Source organism: Balearica regulorum, chromosome 5 (assembly GCF_011004875.1).
Source record: "Balearica regulorum gibbericeps isolate bBalReg1 chromosome 5, bBalReg1.pri, whole genome shotgun sequence".
Taxonomy (NCBI): Eukaryota; Metazoa; Chordata; class Aves; order Gruiformes; family Gruidae; genus Balearica; species Balearica regulorum.
In genome coordinates, this window is record NC_046188.1 from 3,405,130 (window position 1) to 3,423,214 (window position 18,085).

The 18,085-nt window shown below is 62.4% G+C and overlaps 2 protein-coding genes across 5 annotated transcripts in view; both read right to left on the bottom strand.

Annotated features, from left to right (window-relative positions):
• Window positions 1-351: 351 nt before the first annotated feature.
• On the bottom strand, window positions 352-13,868 carry PYGL (glycogen phosphorylase L). The gene is made up of 21 exons (XM_075753172.1): window positions 13,716-13,868; window positions 12,555-12,807; window positions 10,882-10,983; window positions 9,180-9,258; window positions 8,782-8,885; window positions 7,114-7,245; window positions 6,433-6,544; window positions 6,265-6,347; window positions 5,068-5,211; window positions 4,792-4,884; window positions 4,376-4,522; window positions 3,610-3,773; window positions 3,400-3,514; window positions 3,056-3,157; window positions 2,837-2,984; window positions 2,661-2,719; window positions 2,215-2,356; window positions 1,842-2,049; window positions 1,628-1,762; window positions 970-1,036; window positions 352-738 (listed from the first exon to the last, which is right to left on the bottom strand). The coding sequence occupies exons 2-21, from the start codon at window positions 12,795-12,797 to the stop codon at window positions 550-552; spliced, it is 2,568 nt and encodes an 855-aa protein (XP_075609287.1). The 5' UTR covers window positions 12,798-12,807; window positions 13,716-13,868; the 3' UTR covers window positions 352-549.
• A 2,077-nt stretch (window positions 13,869-15,945) lies between these two features.
• Window positions 15,946-18,085, bottom strand: part of TRIM9 (tripartite motif containing 9) — a 68,637-nt gene continuing 66,497 nt past the window's right edge. For 2 of the 4 annotated variants that reach the window (XM_075753175.1, XM_075753174.1), the window contains exon 13: window positions 15,946-17,672. In XM_075753175.1, coding sequence (XP_075609290.1) covers window positions 17,610-17,672 — 63 coding nt within the window. In that variant the 3' untranslated portion in view covers window positions 15,946-17,609. The remainder of the gene's footprint in view (window positions 17,673-18,085) is intronic. The other 2 variants (XM_075753176.1, XM_075753177.1) reach the window with 1 other exon arrangement.

Here is an 18,085-nt window from a genome sequence, read left to right on the forward strand (position 1 = left end):
CTGCCCCGAGGATGCTGCAGGGTACACGGGGGGTGGGTGGGGGGGTGGAGACAGTGCTGCGAGCTGGGTGCTGCTCTGGGGACAGGACCACGCGAGCGGGGACTGGGAGCGTCATAGGGGCCTGATTGCCAACCCCCCTTAACCCCCCAGCACTGATTCCTTGGGACTGGCACAAGCTGCACCCCAAGTCCTGCTTCAGCATCGCCTGCAAGGGCTCGGCCAGCTGTGGCCAGCTGTGCTGCCCACCCCATCCCCGGCCGAGCGCCAGCAGCTCGCCCCTTACACGCGCTTTTGTGCCAGCGTTGGTGCGAGCGAGCCCAGTCCCTAACCGGAGCTTCAGCAAACAGCTCCTTGGGCTCTAAGGGCACTTTTATTTTTAGCACCTATGCAAGCAACGGGGTGACATGGTTTCGCTTTCCGCACGACAGTTACGTTATAAAAATTCCCCCCCCTTCCCCGTCCGTAGGAAAGGCAGCAACAACACAGAGACTAGACAGCAGAGACAATTTTGCAGCACGCGTGCTCGCGTCCCCCAGCAGCTCCGTGTCCCTACGCTGCCGTGCCGTTGGGGGTCTTGTCCTCGACCGCGTCCCGGGGCTCATTGGGTGGGGGGATCTTCAGGTCGGAGGGCTCCACGTGCCAGATGTCCCGGGCGTACTCCTTGATGGTGCGGTCGCTGGAGAACTTGCCGGCTGCCGCGATGTTCCTGATGACCATCTTGGTCCATGCCTTGGAGTTCTACAAGGAGAGTGGTGGGACAGTACAGCCGGAGGCTCGTGCCCATGGGTGCCACGTTGGCCCCGAGACCGGCTTTCAACCAGAGAGCCCCTGCAGCAGCACAGCCAGGAGCCTCCCTGCCAGGAACCCACCGACGTGCACAGCCCCACCAGCCCCCTTCTCCGGGATGGGATGTTGTGATGTTGGTGTCCCATCACAGCTCCCCCACCTCGTCCCCAGGCTGGCACTCACCAGGTACAGCTCGCTGACCTTCTCCTGGCATTTGACGTAAGCCTCGTAGTCTGCAAAAACTTTAAACCTGTAGCGGCGAAAAAAGGGGGAGTCAGCGACAAGAGAAATGCGTAGGTGGGAGCACAGCAGCGGCCAGCGGCTGCAGCGCACGGGGCTCGGGCTGCCAGCTCTGGGGCTTCCTCCACCACAAAAGCTTCAGACAAGTTCATCCTCCCCAAGCCCTGCTGGTACAGAGCCCTGCGAGCGCTGCGGCACAGGCTGGACGGGTGCGCTGGGAGGGGACACCCTGCGTCAGCTCACCGGGAAAACACTTCCCCAACACAAAACACCCACGGCCCTTGGCTGCTTAGCGCTCCGGCCAGGAAAGCCCTTGAGATACCTAAAAAGCATCTCCCACCTGGTGAGGGCTGTGCACCCAAATGCATCTTGGCCTTAACGTACCCCAGGCTTTAAGGTGGCAGGCGTGAAGTGCCATACGTAGAGAGCCTTTTGTACCCGTGGAGCATCAATCGCTCTTCCACGTGCACAACATCAGGGCCAGAAAATGGGACCTTATCAGCCAGCGGTGGATGGTTGGTGCAGGGGGCCGCTCTGCACAGACACGGGGAGTTTGGTGGAGAGACCCAACCCAGGGGATGGATGGCATCCCAAGCCTCACCGGTCGTGGTGGAAGAGCATGTTGACCACGTCTTTGAAGAGGTCAGGCTCATCTGGGGAGAAGAAGCCGCTCTTGATCTGGTCAATGGCTTGCTTCAACTCGGGGAGCCGGTCGTAGTACTCCTGGGCGTTGTACCTGGCAGGGAAGGGTTGATATGAGATGGTGCTGCCCCAGCCGCCTGTGGTGACACTCCCACAGCATCCCCAGCCCTCACCCTTCCCTGTCCAGCTCCGTGACATCCTCCACCCTCATGCCGAAGATGAACAGGTTTTCCTCTCCAGCCTCCTCAGCCATTTCCACGTTGGCTCCATCCATGGTGCCGATGGTCAGAGCCCCGTTCAGCATGAACTTCATGTTCCCTGTACCCGACGCCTCGGTGCCCGCCGTGGAGATTTGCTCCGACAGGTCGGTAGCAGGGATCACTGCCAACAAAACACACGGACGGCAAGGGGCTCACGGTGACCATCCTTGCGTTTGCATCCTGCCAGATGACGTTAGATCTGCTGTCTTGCAGTGATGGAGCCATGGGCTGGTGGACAGCCACAGGGCAGACATCCCCTCCCCACAGCGTGCCCCACGTGGGCTACCTTTCTCTGCCAGTGAGACCCTGTAGTTCTCCAGGAAGATGACCTTCAGCTTGCTCCCCACAACAGGATCATTGTTGACCACCTGAGCCACAGCGTTAATGAGCTTGATGATCATTTTAGCCATGTGATATCCTGGGGCAGCCTAGGAGAAGAGCCACAGGTGAGCCTGGGGGGCTGGTGAGGAGCACCCAGCTCCCACGTGCCCAGGGAAGCACCCGCTCAGCCCTGCTCCCATCCCTCATCCACTGTGTTGTGCCACCAAGTTTTTTGGGGCTCGCGTGACCACAGGCAGCAGGACTTTGCTTGGGTTGAAGCCAACAAGTGCTGCCTCAGGGCTTCCCAGAGAGCTTCAGAGACGCAACCCCACGAGAACATCTGCACCCAAATCCCCTAGGGCATTTTCAAGGACTTCCTCCAAAATGCCTAAAACTCCCGACCCGACTTACCTTGCCCCCAATGATCACTGTCCTCGGCACAGACAGCTTCGCAGGATCCCTCCGGATGCCTGGAGAAGACAGCAGCGTGGTGTCACCCCCTGGTTTTAGGGGCAGCCCCGGGGGGGGCAGGGATTGCTCGTGCACCCCCAGGGCAGCCTGTCCCCTCGGGGTGCGCGGTGGCTTACGGTTGTACATGGTGATGACGTGCAGGCAGTTCATCAACTGCCGCTTGTACTCGTGGATCCTCTTCACGTGCACATCGAACATGGAGGAAGGGTTGATCTTCACTTTGTACTCCTTCTCCAGGTACTGCGCAAACTTCACCTTGTTCTCCTGCGCGAGGGCAGGGAGCGTGTCAGCCCCGAACCTGCGCTCCCCCCTGCCCGCGTCCCCGCACCCCTCACCTGCTTCACTTTGGCAACCTCCCGGATGAAGAGGTCATTGTCCACGAACTCGTGCAGCTTTGTCAGCTGGCTCAGGTCCCGCACGTAGTCCTCCCCTATTTTCTGCAACAGGAGCACAAGCACACGCTGACCGTGGGACGGGGGCGACCGCCTTCCTCGGGCGCGCTGCTCCCACCCCCCAAAGCCAGCGGCGCTTGGAAAGCGGGAGCAGGGGACTCGGGTGAGATGCAACCAGCTTGACCATTTAAAAGATGTCAATGGCTGAGGTCAGAGCGGTGTCCCCGGGGGCAGCATCCCTCGGATCGGGAAGGGTCGGAGGCCACGCGCTCCCCCCACGCCGTTACCTCCGCGATGAGCTCCGCCAGCCCCGGGTTGCAGAGCAGCAGCCAGCGACGCGGGGTGATGCCGTTGGTCTTGTTCTGAAACTTCTCCGGCTCCAGCGCCGCAAAGTCCTTGAAGCTGCGAGGATGAGGAGGGGACAGCTTCAGGCTGCAGGCACCACCACCACGTCCAAGCTGAGGGCGATCCACCACCGCCTCCCTCCCCGTGCTTACACTTGGGTCTTGACTATTTCGGAGTGGATCTTCGCCACGCCGTTGACAGCGTGGGAGCCGACGATGCAGAGATGGGCCATGTTGATCCTCTTGGTGCCTCCTTCCTCTATCAGGGACATCCTCCGCAGCCGGTCCACGTCGTCAGGGAAGAGGGTTGCGATGTGCTGCCGGTGGAGGCCGGAGAGGTGGTGAACGGTGCCAGCATTTTGGGATGTCCCGCCTGATGGCTCCCACGGAGGGGGCCACAGCAATGTCCCCAGTGTGTTTGACACCAGCCAGAGCGGTGGCTTTTAGTCCAGAGCGACGGTGCAAACCCCCTCCAAAGGGTGCCCTTCCCCAGCATGGATGGCTCAGGACAGAAGGACCCCTCCCAGAGAGGGGCTTGCAGGCACCCGCTTGGCCAGCGGGGCCGTTTTGGCAAAAGCATCGTGCTGCCAGACCAGGAGGCCAAACCACCGTCTCCCTTGCAACCCAAACCTCATCCTTCTCCAGGATGAACGTAGTGTTTAGGGAGCGAAAAAAAAGGCCAACAGGTAAGTCTGGAGCAACGGTTGAAGCCTGTAAAACAGCCACTGACTGCAGGACAGCAAGCTGCTGGTGGGAAAGGGCTTTCCTACACACCAACCTCCCAGAACAGCAGCCAGAACCACCCGGCCACGCACCCACCATCATCCGTTTGTGCATCCCCCCAATCTCGACAGCACAACGCATGCCACCCCCGTCCCCCTCTCTGGAGGGGGCTCCTGTGCCACCCCAAGGCACTTACATCCAGGTGTCTCTGGTTGATCTCGTAGATGATCTGCAGGTGTCTGGGGAGCAGCTTCTCCACCAGGTCCACCGGCCAGCGCTCCAGGGCTTCGGGGAGCACCGTGTGGTTGGTGTAGGCGAAAGTCCTCTTGGTGATGTCCCAGGCCTGCCAGGGGGAGAGCCAGTGCTGAGCGGTGAGGGTGGACGCACCCCTGGGTGGGTGCCAGCACCCACATGTGCTCCTCCCACCATGGCCGGCAGCATCGCTGAGCCAGATCCTCCAAGCCCGTACCAGTTAAACCCAACCTGACTGTTCCACATCACTCCCCAGGCCACCAGCAGCTACAAAACTGGTTCCCCGGTTCCTCCGCCATGGGTGGGTGGGAGGGTGGATTCCAGCGGAAGGGACCCAGGGCCCAGGTCGAGTGTCCCTACCTTGTTCCACGGCAGCTTCTCGATGTCCACAAAAATCCTCATCAGCTCAGGGATGGCCATGGCGGGGTGTGTGTCGTTCAGCTGGATGGCGACCTGCGGGGAGGGCAGGGGTGGCACATGGGGACACGCGGGGGAACATGTGGCCATCCCGCTGCCCGAGCCAGCCAGGCACAGGCACCCGCAGAGGGGCCACAAAACCCCTCCAGCCCTGCGCACGCACCCGGGAGGCATCGAAACAAGCTCCGAGGCATGTGTCGGAGCAACCCTGGCTCGTACCTGGTCGGGGAAGGAATCAAACATGGTTCGGACACTGTCCGTGCTCCCGTATTTGGATGCTTTGAAGCGGCGTATGATGTCCTGGAGGGTGGCAGCCACGACGAAGTACTCCTGCTTCAGCCGCAGCTCCTTCCCCTCAAAGAACTGCGAGCAGAGGAGCAGAACGCTGCAGGATTGCACCGTGCTGCCCAGGCACGCCTGCGCGGGGGGAGCTGAGCCTTCCCGGCGCTTCCTGCCGGCTGGGGATCCACGCCGGCACGCATCCACCGCGCGGCACAAGCTTCCCCCGATGCCGGTGTTGTGGCACTCAGCTCTAACCCCAACATCTTCTTGCTTTCCAGATTTCAGCACGGGGGTTTGAGATGTGCTGGTACAAACAGGTTTAAATCCACCCCCCCCGAGCATCGTTGAAACCTGTTCTCCCTGATTTGACAGTTTCAGCCGCAAAGAAAGGTACCGGGGCAACGGGAAGGGAAGCCCTAGGGGCTGTAACACCTAGGAGCTGTTTCTAAGACAAGAATTAAAACCCCCGTTCACGCAGCACAACGCATCAACCCACTGGTCTGCAAGGGAGGATCTGCACGAGGCATCCTCATCGCTGGAGCTGTGGTGCCCTGAGCTCTCCTCGCCCGCTGGGAAGGCTGGGGTAGGATTATGTAGGAAGTAAAAAAACCACCCATCAGGGCCTGCCCAAACCAGGCTGCAGAGCAAGGAGAGCCGCCTTTCGCCTTCTTCCCCCACTCTGCGGCTTGTTTTGTGGCCGGGGAAGGGCTGTACATCCCATCGCACCTCCCTGCCAGGCAGCGTGCAGCAAGCGAGAGCACCCGCGGCAAAGGGTCAGGATGCAAAGGGCAATTTGAGGCATCACCTCATCCTCATCACCATCGTCCTGGGCTGCAAGGGACCGGCAGGGAAATGCCAGCAGTGTTCATCAATTTGCCCTCACGTTATATTTTGAGACTCAAGGAACATTTCTGCAGCAGGACACGCTCATCCCCACTCCCTCCCCTTACCACGCTGAGCACGGATTTGCCTGGGAACGGACTCGTCTCTGCTGCGGCCCCGGCAGCTTGAAACACAACTAAAAGCATCTCTGCAGTGTCCCGGCAAGAGGGGCTGCTCCGCTTTACGCTCCATCTGCGCGCTCTTTAGCCATCCCTAAATCAGGGATACCCCCCTCCCCGCATCGTGACTTACGTTGTCGTTGGGGTAAAGGACACGGGATATGTTCTCCGCCAGGTTTCTGTCCAGCACGGCCTGGATGTAGTCTCCGACGTTGACTGAGGAGGAGCAGAGGGATAAGGTGGGCGCAGGACACCCCCGATGCACCCCATCCCGCATGGCACCCCGCCAGCGCCCACTTACAGTCCCGCAGGTTGAAGTCGTTGGGTGCCCGAGCCGACCACAGGCGCATGGTGTTGACGGTGTTGTTCATGTACCCGGGCACGGGGGTATCGTAGGGCAGCGCCAGCACCACCTGGGACACGGGCAGGGCAGCCGGAGCGGGGCTGTGCCCCTGGCTGGTGTCTCCCCCATGCCCCCCCCCCCGCCCCGCCGAGCCCTCCGGTCCCCCAGACCCTCCTGCAGGACTGAGCTCAGGGTTGCATCCACCTTCATGGGGTTGCACGCGTGGGGGTGTGCTGGTACCCCCAAGCCCCTGCCCCGGGGACACCCCGGCTCGCCCAGCGGCTGGTGTTTGCCAGAAGCGCTCAGGGGGTGGAGAGAGGCTTGCGAGGGTCAGGAGAAGCTTAATTTAAGCTGCTGTGCTGAGCTGTGCGTTGCACACAGACCTGCTGGAGGTGCTTTTGGGGATTTCAGAGGTTGGCTGCAGATGTAGAGCAGCAAACCCCACCCCTATGTCCATCTCCTCCCCAATTTGCTCCCCCACTGCCTTTTGCACCCCAGCGAAGCAGCCTCACCAGTGCAACCTTCCCCGGCAGGGATGCTGGCAGGACCCGTGCCCGGGCTGCAGCCGGCCAGCGAGAGCCCCCCCCCAGGTGACGGGACAAGCCATGCAAGGGGTGTTCCCGGCACCCCAGCCCGTACCTGGGTGTCGACCCACTTGGCGCCGGCGGCGGTGTGTTCCACCCGGCCGTAGAAGTGCACGGGCAGCATGTACTCGGGACGGGCTTTCTCCCAGGGGTTGCCGTGCCGGAGCCAGTCGTCGGCTTCTTCCACCTGCCAGAGGGAGCGAGAGCGGTGACGGGACCACCCACCCCAGGGACCTCGCTGGGTTGCAGCCCAAGACACAGGGAGGATGGCTGGGAAAGACTCCAGCTTTTTTTTGCCCAAGGCAAAGGTGATGCTTTGGAGTCTGTCTGGCCTAAACCCGGATTTTGGCACCGCAGGGCTCTGCAGAGACCACCCTGAGCCCTGGGGTCTCCCTGACAGAGGGGTGATGGATGGGGACGAGGAGGTGGGGATGAAAGCAACGCTGCTATTAGCACACCACTAACATTGCTGTGCTGCGGCCGAGATGCTATTAGCCCCCTTAATTGGGGTTTTGATCTCAACCTGCAGGCCGGCTAACGAAGCGGGCTCGTTCCCTACCCTGGCAGGGCTGTCACAGGGCAGAGCCCGGGTTAGACGTCGCCTTTGGCACAGCCAGGTCAGAGCTCTGGGTCGCAGAGGGGGAGATAAGCCCCTTTAGGGCTCAGCAGCTGGTTAATGCTATTTCACAGTGCCGAGGAGGAACGGCCTCCGCTTGCCGGCTGCGGATACAGCTTTGGGACGTGCTCACAGGGTCCCTCCAGGTATTTGGGGTTGTCTCCCATCAGGGGTTTTGCAGATACACACATTTTCCATTGCATTTCCGAAACAGCCCCTTCCACCCTCTGATGCTCTAACGCAGCCGTCGAGCGGCACAGCCAGGCTGGGGGGGGCTGGATCTGGCCTCCCCCGAACTTCCCCACACCATCTCCGTACCACCTCAGCGAAACCATCCCAACCCTGCCAGGAGCAGAGACACGACTTCTGCATCCTCGCCTGCTCCACACGGCCACCGAGCAGCTCTCGTGGTGGTGCTGGCCGCGAGCGGGGCACGCTGTGGGCACAGGCGAGGGCAGCCCACAGCAGCCAGAAGCCTCCCAAGGAGACCATCCCGCTAGTCCCTGCGAGGAGCTGCTAGGAAGCACAGGGCATGGGGCGGCTGCGGCTCCGTGCGGGAGAAGCGAGGATGCCGGAGAGGTGGAAGCACTGACTTCTCCGCTCCTACAGCGGCCCCAGACAGGAGCCCTGCTCCCGCTGCAGGTACGGCTCCGTCCCCACTATGCGGGCAGGCATCTGCGCAAACGCAGCTCGGGAGGAAAGGATGTCACGCGGATGACTTGCAGCTTTCCGCTAATTAGCGGGGTGTGCTGCGAGGAGGATCCGCTCCACTCCACGCCGCTGCACCGAGCCACTAACGGGCTCGACTGGGAATCATAACAGCGGGCTGATCCCCAGCCTCGCGTGCCGGAGCCGGCCGGGATGAAAGACGAGCTTCCCCACCGCAGGGAGGGATGCTATGTGCTTGCACCGGTTTAAGAAGTTAAACTTGTTTGAGAAAACATCTGACAGGTTCTAGATATTGCAGCACCAACTCCAGCTCCAGCAGTCTCCAAGCTAAGGGAGAGTGTCTGTACACCCTGATCTTGTCCTGAGCTAAGGGGGGGCTGGACTCGGGGTGTCAGCTGTGCCGGGGAAGGCGAGAGGGCCACGCGCCTCCATCCGTACCTGCCACCCGTCCCGGATCTTCTGGTTGAAGATGCCGTACTCGTAGCGGATGCCGTAGCCATAGGCTGCCAGCCCCAGCGTCGCCATGGAGTCGAGGAAGCAGGCTGCCAGGGAGAGGGGAGAGCAGTGAGCTGCGCTTCCCTGGGGAGCCAGGGGCCCCGGAGACAGCAGGTCCTTCACCCGCGGAGAGCCGATGGCAGCAGGCAGCCGCCCCGCAGGCACACCAGCCGGGGCCAGCAGCCGCCGCTTGCTCGCCAGGCACCCAGCTGCTCTCGCCCCGCGCACGGAAAGGCTGGAGCAATACCCCCCCTCCCCCAACCCCGGGTTTAGGTACCCCCCTGCAGTGGATGCAAAGGCTCGGGGGCTGTGCCCCACCACCACTTGGGGGGCTCACTCACCAGCAAGCCTGCCGAGACCGCCGTTGCCGAGCCCGGCATCCTCCTCGATTTCCTCCAGCTCTTCCATGTCCAGCCCGAGCTACAGGGGAGAAGGGGGCGACGGGCTGGAGACTCCCAGGGTACCCAGCCCCATGGAGGGGCTGCCCTGCGCCCACCACTGCTGTCCCCCCTTGCAGGTGGGCTCCAGGAGGGGTGGAAAGGCACCCGACCCTGCGAGACCCATCCCTGCAGGCGGGACACTGTGATTTGCACCCTTCCCCTCCGCTGCTGCTCCACGGTGCGGCAGGGACCAGCTCCGGGGTTTAAGTCACTCCAACAGCCTTTACAAGGGACACAGGCGCCCCAACAAGTTCTTGGGGGTGGGGGGCACCCACTCATAACCAGGGCGCTGCTCTCATGGCCCCAGATGTTTCAGGCTGGTCTCCCGGGGCTCATTCCCGGGCCCGTTCCCTCTCTCCAGCCCCACAGGGGCAGGTTCCTGCTCCCCCAGCACCCCCATCCCCTGGGGCAGGCACCCGGGTGCCCGTCGCCCTGGCTCCAGGCATCGCCCTTTAACAGAGACACCCAGAGAAGCAGCTACACCACTTTTACAGGGAAATTTCAAGTTTCCAGCCTGGGATGCTTTGGGAGGAAGAGGTTTGCCTATGCAAAGCTCCTTGGGCAGCTCAGTGGGAAACAAGACGACGTCTTGTCAGGACTGAGCCACTTTTTCCCACGGAAACCCCTTGGTCTGATGTCCCACGGTCACAGCAAGTGGGGACAGTGGGCAGCACCTTCTCCCAACGCAGCCGGTCGCAGACAGGTCTGGGAGCACCAGCATCGGCCGCAGCCTCACCGGCGTTTCATTGGCACTAGGCTGCACAGCTCTGAATTTCATCGGCAGCCCTGAAGGCCTACAGAAATATCTTACAGTGATTTGTATTATGCCAAACATTTTGTTTTGGAAACTTTTGGCGTTTGCATCCGGGGGGCTCAGCGTACGCAGTAAGGAGGATTTCTCTCAGAGCTTTATCTGCCATCGCTGCAAAGAAGATGATTTCTAAATAACCTCATACCTTCCGCTTCCCCAGACTACCACCACGCAGCATCCCAGGCTGGGCTGCTGCCCTCATTGCAAGGTCAACAGATAAAAAAAAAGTTAAAAACCTAAAAATAAGTTCCTCTCCTTTGAACGTGTTTGTGCAAATGCTGCTCCTGCTGTTGTGCAACCGCCCCAGCCACGTACGATGGTGTTGGGCATGAGGGGTGCAAACAGAGGGTGGGAGGGGGGAAAGGAGCCACCCAAAAACCTTCACCAACCCCGAGTGCCGCGCGGTGCCAGAGCCAGGCTGGGTATTGAGTTAGGCCAAGGTTTTGTTCCCCTCTGCCATTGATTACAGCTATTCATGGCCTCACGCACAGAGCCATGAGTTTCCTCGCAGCTCACGGGCTCGAGCCTCCATCCTGCCAGCGCTCAGCAGCACCGTGCCGCATCCCTGAGCACGCAGCCACCACGCTGGGCAGCCCTGATCAGGCTGCGAGCACCGGCTGTGGCCCCAGACCTTCCGAGAGCAGGTCCTGGAGCAGCGTTTATCCACTACGGCATTGCCTGCGGCTCAGGGAGCAGTTTGCAGGAAGCACGGTAAAACACGGACATCCCCAGGAGCCGCAGAGCACGGAGCCCTCCCAGTCCAGGTCCTCACCGACCCCCTGGGGTGCTCACCTGGTAGACGGCTTCGTCGCAGGCGTTTTGAAGCCCCAGGTTAATCATGGTGTTCTGCAGTGTCCGCCCCATGTAAAACTCCAGGGAGAGGTAGTAAATCCTCTGAAAGATAAAACCACCACCCCGCCCCGGTCACCTTCCCCGGGGCCGGAGGAGGCTCCCCAGGACCCCAGAAGCTGATACCGGGCGTTATCTCAAAGCAAGAGGAGAAAACCTAACTCTCAACCAAGCGGGGTGGTTTGCAGCAGGAATTTGAGGGCTGGGGCTCCTCGGAGGCCCCGAGGCGGCCGTGCCCCACAGCCCCAGCCCCGCTGCTGTCTCCCAAGCCGGGCAGAGGGTAGCGCTGAGGCCGTTTTGTTTGGAAAAGCCCCAACGCCCTGTCCGAGAGCGGGGACAGCTCCAGGCTGGTCACCCCGAGCACGCCGGCAGCTGTGGCGGTACAAAGTTAAACTTTAAAGAGGAGATGTTTCCTAACGTCACCCCAAGCTGCAAAGCAACCGGAAAACCAAGCAAGCCGCCGGTGCCAGGCGCGTGCGGCAGCTGCGGGGACACCGGCTTCCTCTGCTGTCACCAGGGGGTTCGGTCTCAGGAGCACGGCATGCTCCCGCCCCCCCTCTCACCAACAAGAGGGGTGCAGGATGCGGCCAGTAAGGCAGAGGCTTGTGTAAGCCATTCCCTGGCGTCAGCACCGGCAGGTTTTAAGGAAGGATTTAGGCTGGAGGAAGTCGCTGACTTTACAGGTTTCCCTGGGACCTGTGCAGGGTCGGGGTGGGGTCGGCAATGGGATGTGCTGGGCAGGATCGCTTGCGCTTACTGGTTTGGTCCCAGCAGAGCCGGAGGCAGCGATGCTGGGCAGACAGGACCCAGCACGGCTTGGCTATACAGGAGAGTCCCCAGGTTCAAGCCCTGGAAGAGCCTCATCTTTTTTTTTCTGACCGCTACACGACATGGGGCGAGGGTTGAGCCATCGCAGGCTGGCACGGGCGCAGCAAGGCGTTTGCGGGGCCACCCTCGCCGGGAGGAAATTGGAGCCGACAGGACCGTCCAGGTGTCAGGAGGGGATTACTGCTTAATCCCCCCGCAGCCAGAGCCCCGCGCTCGGTGCCAGCCAGCATGGACGAGCCGCAGAAACTCCTGCACAAACCGGATCTTTCACGCTCGGGATCTCTCCGGCGTAGATTAGGCTTGTGCCTATTTTAAACAAGACCTGCTTGTGGCTGGCTTTGGGTTCGTTTAAGCCTTTCAACTAATTGACCCTAGAAGGCTTTGCAGCTGCTTTTGGTAGACCGCACCCACGCCAGCGCTGCGGGACAACAAACGCTGTTCCCATGCCCTGCACCCAGCTCCCGGCCAAGCCGCGCTCTGTTTGTTTTACAAAGCAAAGGACAGTGGCCTCGCTTGGTAAAGTCCAGTCCCAACGCTCGGCAAAGTTAAGGGGAATATCCCTAAACCCAAGAAAACCCAAGCCCCCCGTTCTCTATTTTCCCACAGAGGGGGAGTTTGCACCCAAGGGCTTATGATGGCCGTACAACTTCCCACCCCAGCCATAACGCAGGACCCACCTTGGGAAAGCCGGGGGGGGGGACACGACGACGACGACTCCCGCCACCCCCTGCCCTACAAGGAGGGGTGCCCCCCCCTCCCCCCCATCCCCAGCATCCCCTCGCTCCCACCTTGGGGTCCTTCTCATAGTAGTACTGCTGGGTGCGGATCCAGCGCCCGACCAGGTGGTCCCGCACGGTGTGGGCCAGGGCGAAGTAGTAGTCGCGGGGGGTGGCCACGTTTCGGTCCTTGACCAGGGTGAAGTGGAGGTGCCGGTTGAAGCCCCGCTTCAGCTCGGCCACGCTCTCGGCTCCCACGATCCCGCGGATGCTGATCTGCTTTCGCCGCTCCTGGTCCGACAGTGGCCGCGACATCCCGGCGTGGCTGCGGGGACACGGGGGACACCGTCGCGGCGGGGCTGGGCACCGGGTTCCGGCTCCGTCCCGGGACCGAACTCACCGGCTGGGCCGAGCTGCCAGCGCCCCGGGGAGGGGACGGGGCCGGGCCGCCGCCACGGGCCGCCCACTCGTGGGGAGGGAACGGGAGGGGAACGGGCCGGGCTGGGCCGGGCCGCCGCCACGGGCCGCCCACTCGTGGGGAGGGAGCGGTGCCCCGCCACCCGGGAGCGCGTAAAGGGGGAGCCCCGCGGACCGCCGCCTCGGGGCCTGCACGGATGGGCGTGCAAAGGGGGGGTACCCCCGGGATGCACAGAGGGGGTGTGCAAATGGGGGAGGGTGGGGACGTGTGTGTTGGTGTACCCCGGGAACGTGCAAAGGGGAGGAGAGCACGGGCCTCCCCCCGCGCTTATCCGGGTGCGACGGGAGCGCAGCACCGCCCCACGCAAGGCCCCGCCGCCCCACGCAAGGCCCCGCCCGCCCCACGCAGAGCTCCGCCGCCCCACGCAAGGCTCCACCGCCCCACGCAAGGCCCCGCCCGCCCGCGGAGCGTTGGCTGCGGCTGCCGGGGCGAGGGGGGGCGGTGGGTGCTCTCGGGGCTCGTACGGAAATGCCGCTCTCATGGCCGAGACGGAAAGTGTCACGATCCCACCCCTGCCCGACTGCTGTCCTGCACCCCCCTTCCCCTGCACCCCTTCCCCCGCACCCCTTTACCCTGCACCCCCCTTCCCCTGCACCCCTTTACCCTGCACCCCTTCCCCCGCACCCCTTTACCCTGCACCCCTTTATCCTGCACCCCCACCCCTGCACCCCTTTACCCTGCACCCCCCACCCCTGCACCCTGCACCCCCTCCCTTGCAGCCATCTCCCCTGCTCCCTCTCCCCTCTCCTCCTCACTTCTCTCTGCCCGCTCCGCAGTCCCTCTGGAAATGGCGTGGGATCTCTCCCGATGGGCTCCCAGCACTTCCCAGCCCTGGCCCAGGGCAGGGCTCCGTGCCTGCCCGCGGAGTCCTGCCCGCCCTGCCTCCGGCTCCTCCGGAGGGCAAGGATAGCCGATCGGAGCGTGCAACGCAACACCTCTTCCTCTTCCTCCAGCCATGCCTGCGCAGGCTTTTTCAGCCTTGCGCGTTTTCCCTGCCCAGTTCTGCAAAAAGCTAAACCACACGCAGCCGAAGAGCGAGACAACCCGAGCGCTGGCCTGCGGGCTCCTGGGGTTAACCCGGCCACCCCAATGGTCACCCTGGCTGGGACCGAGCGGCACGAGGCTCCACGCTGAGCAGGGTCCTGGCAAAGGGCTGCCGTGGTTCCCAAAAGCCTTTGGAAAAGGGGCTGATTCCCAAACCAGCCCGAACTGCCCATGTGCAACATGGAAAAGAAGAAATGTGACCGATTATCCTGATTTTCTGCAGGGCACATTGAAGGATTATTGTCCGGGTGGAAGAAGCCTGGGCATGGTTTCCTTGCCAGTAGATGCCAGAGAGAGCAGACAGGGGCTCGGTGCCTCGAGCAGCCATTTCGTGTCCAGGACCTGCCCTCCAACGCAGGCGGAAGTTGCAGCCGTGCAAACGATGCCATGCAAAGTGCTGCGGGAGCTGCCGAGCGTGGGGCAGAGCCCCGGCTGGGTTTGCGCAGCCTGAGAAGACCTCTGGCGCTGCCCGCTCGGAAGTCGGAGCGGGGATGCAGCTGGGAAGCGGCTCTGCCCTCGCCTCGGGGGCCCGTCCCCAGACAGGGGGTGTCCTCTGGCCCGGGGTCATTCCCTCCCCCTGTACGTGACTTACAGGCCGGGGTTTACGTGCTGCAGGGAGGATGCAATTTCCCGTATCTCCCGTGTCCTGGGCGCGTTCCCTTTCCAGAAGGGACGAGCACAGTTGTGAGACATAAATGCACTTAATGCAATGCATTAGCGGTTTTTCTTTAGCCCTGGACTTGAGCCCACGATGAGCTCAGAGGTCTCACATTGAAAACTTCTCTTGAAGCACTCTGAGAAAACGTAGAACGAGCTGTAATATCCCAAGAGCGAGCCCTTCTCCAGCCCCTGGGAGAACCGTCCTTGCCTTTCCTTCAGGAACAGCCCCAACACCGCTCATCCCTTAGCGTTTGCCCCCATTTCTGGAAGAAAGCTGCCTCAAGGGATTTTAAGGTTGCCAGCACTGCATCGCAACGACGCCGGGCTCTTTCACTTCTTGACATCTCGTGATTTCCATCGTTTTATCTCCCTTCCCCACCTGGTCCCTGCCACCATCTCTCATCCTGGGTGGGCCAGGCAGGGGCTGGTGTTGGGGTGGCTGCGCCGGGCTGGATGCAGCGGCTTGTCCCCCCGGGGAGATGCTGCTCTGTATCCGGCCTAGGTAATTCCTCCCTCCCACCAGATGCCATCCCTCCTTCCTTACATCCCGGCTCCTCGGCACCGGGGACCATCCCTCGGCCCCCCGAATTGCCCTGCTGATGGCTGCAGGCGGAACGGGGAACCCCGGGTGGGCCCCGTGTCCCTGTGTGCGGCGGGGCTGGGGGCCGCCCCCTCCCCTCTCCCGCTGTCCCAGCTCAGCACCCTCGTTGGGAGCCGGGAATCGCCACCGCTCCTCGTGCACATGAAGCAGGGAGGTGTGAGTGTGCCGGGGAAGGGAAAGGGTCGGGAAAAGGCTGGGCGGGACGTGGGGCTGCTGGATTTGGGGTTCATGGCAGTGCCTGGGTTAGCTCCCCGAGAGCACCCGCAGGCGTAACACGGGGTTTGCAACGACCCGTCTCCCTCCGGTGGCATCTCCTGATCGCAGGGTGGAAAATAAATGTTCCCGTCCCCGCCACCCCGCGGGTGCTGCTGCCACACCGGCTGTGGCATCACCATGGGGAGAGGGTGCTGCGGTGCTGCCTGCCAGGGAAGGGGACACGGTGGCACATACTCCCCCCCCCCTCGGTCACCTCGTGGTGCTGCCGCAGCACTGGGTTTCAGCTGGCTCCCTTGCCCCCCTCCCTCCTGCGAACCGAGTTCTGTCCGTTCTCTGCGGCCATCCCCCGACGGGGACAGTGGAGGGACACGGGGTGCGTTGCAGTGACCCGCGCCGGGGGGAACGAGATGGGAACTGAAGCCGGGGGCTGTGGCGGTGCAGAGATGCTCTGGGATGCTCTACCCTTCTCTCATAAAAGTCCTTTATTAGAACAGCAAACATGACACTTCTCTTCAGTACAGCGGCTGTAGGCAGCTATCATCGCGGTACAGGGGGACGACGTCTTACAATCACTGGGAGTCTAATAAGCACCATGAACATCCTAAAGAACAGGGGGTAACGGCTGAGAGAGGAGCCCCGGGTGAGCCGGCCACGGGGGCTCGTCAGGAATTCACCAAAGAGCTGCTCAACGTTGTCCCGCAACACGGCTCTCCTGCAGCTGAGAGAAACTCCTCGGTGTAAGTCAACAAGATAGCACCCATCCAATAAATTAGGTAAACTTAATACTAGAGCAACAAGGGAACGAATGGGACCGTCCTGGAGGAGGGCACGCCGGAAGGGAATGGTCTATTTACATTCGTCTTTCTGCTGGATCGGTACTCCCGTAGCATCCCACCCGCCCCCGGCTGGATGAGCTGCAGGTCTCCGGCCAGGCTGGGCACGCCGGCACCCACCCGGCAGCGACACCGCCGCCTCCCCCAGCCCCACCAGCCGTGCTGGGGAGACGGCGAGGGACCGAAAAGCGAAGCGTGGGGACATGCGCATGCAGGCGCCCTCGGCACGGGGATGGGGGCTGGTACCGGGCACGGCGCCCGCGACCTCCCGCTCCTCTCCTGCCTCTGAATTACCAGAAAGTCGGGGTGAAGGGAACTGCTGCCGGCAGCAGGCGCAGGCAGGGCAGCAGGCGCGTATTCCTGAGTGCGTGGCAGGGCTGTGGCCAGCTCTCCTTCCTCCCCATCCCCATCCTCATCCCCGTCCCCGTCCCCATCCCCGGGCTCCCCATCAGACCCTCGCTGCAGAATGAATGAATTCTCCTGTGAACAGAAGGACACTATCAGGTAGTATTTAAGGCTAGGCTTTATACGGCAACTATAAAAAAATAAACGCTAATCTCCAAAGAGCCGGGCGAGGGCTCTCCGGCATATGGCTGTGGCACGCGTGCCGGCGCTGGGCTGCGGGGAGCCGGGGGATGAGCACTGCGTGGGTGCTCGGCGCCGGACTGAGGGCCGGACGGCACCCGGAGCACCCGGGGACAGGGTAACCCCCCCCCCCCGATGCGCCCCACAGAAATGCCTCGTGGGGACAAGGGACAGGGCCGGGCGTTTTGGTAGGGACACGGAGACTGACTGGTAATCCAGGACCCACCTCTACACGTGACCGAGGGCGCTCTGCGAGAAAGGCAACGGGGCAAAGAAATATCCTGCAAAGTAACAGGGCGGGCGTGGGTGAAAGCTTTCCCGTGGCGGGGGTCCCTCCTCGGTCCCTCCGGCCAGCCCCACGGGAGGGGAAAGCTCTCTGCCAAATGAGACAAAACCGTCCCCCCACCCCAAACCCCAACTCAAATCAATAAAACCAAACCTAAAAGCGGACACAGAGGAACATCTCAGGCTACCTAGGTACGTCATCAGCCAAAAAGAGCTAAACAGCGAAGCGCACACACACAGGACAGCGCGGGAGGGTGGAAATCAGAGACGGCCAAAAGCCAGGTTCTTCCTTCCCGCTTCGCCTCCCCGTCTCCGGCCGGTGGCCGAGCAGGGACCCGGCGGCTCGGCGGCTGGCCTCGTCCCGCAGGAGGGAACGGGCTGGATCCTCTCGTCCCGAGAAGAGGCAGCCGGCTCCGGGAGCATCCTCAGGGCATGGCCGAGCGCGAAGCGTAGAATTCGGGGACCGGCAGGCCGGTGTGCAGCGTCACCTGCAATGAGAGACACGGGGCTCAGTCGTGTCCCTCCGTGCCCGGTGGGACAGCCCACGGCATGGCAGCTGGCACATCATCCCCAGGAAGGGCAGGAGCAGCGCCCTGGGAGAGGCAGGATGTGGCCGGAGATGTCGCAGGGAGCCCACTGCTCCTCCTGCCCCACTGTGCACCCTCCCTGCTGCAGTGGGGACCAGGGCGGTGGGAGAGGCCATCACCAGGACCACGGCGGTGGCTCCATCTTGCTGCCGCACGACTTGTTTGCGCTGTAGGATCCCCTACTCGGCTCCAGCGTGAAGGGAGACCGCTGGCACCAGTGGTACCAAGCCCCAAATATTCCCAGCTGGCTGCGGACAAGTCCAACAGCCAGCTGCTGGAAGAGGTGGGACACGGCACCAGCTGGGTCCTTCTGC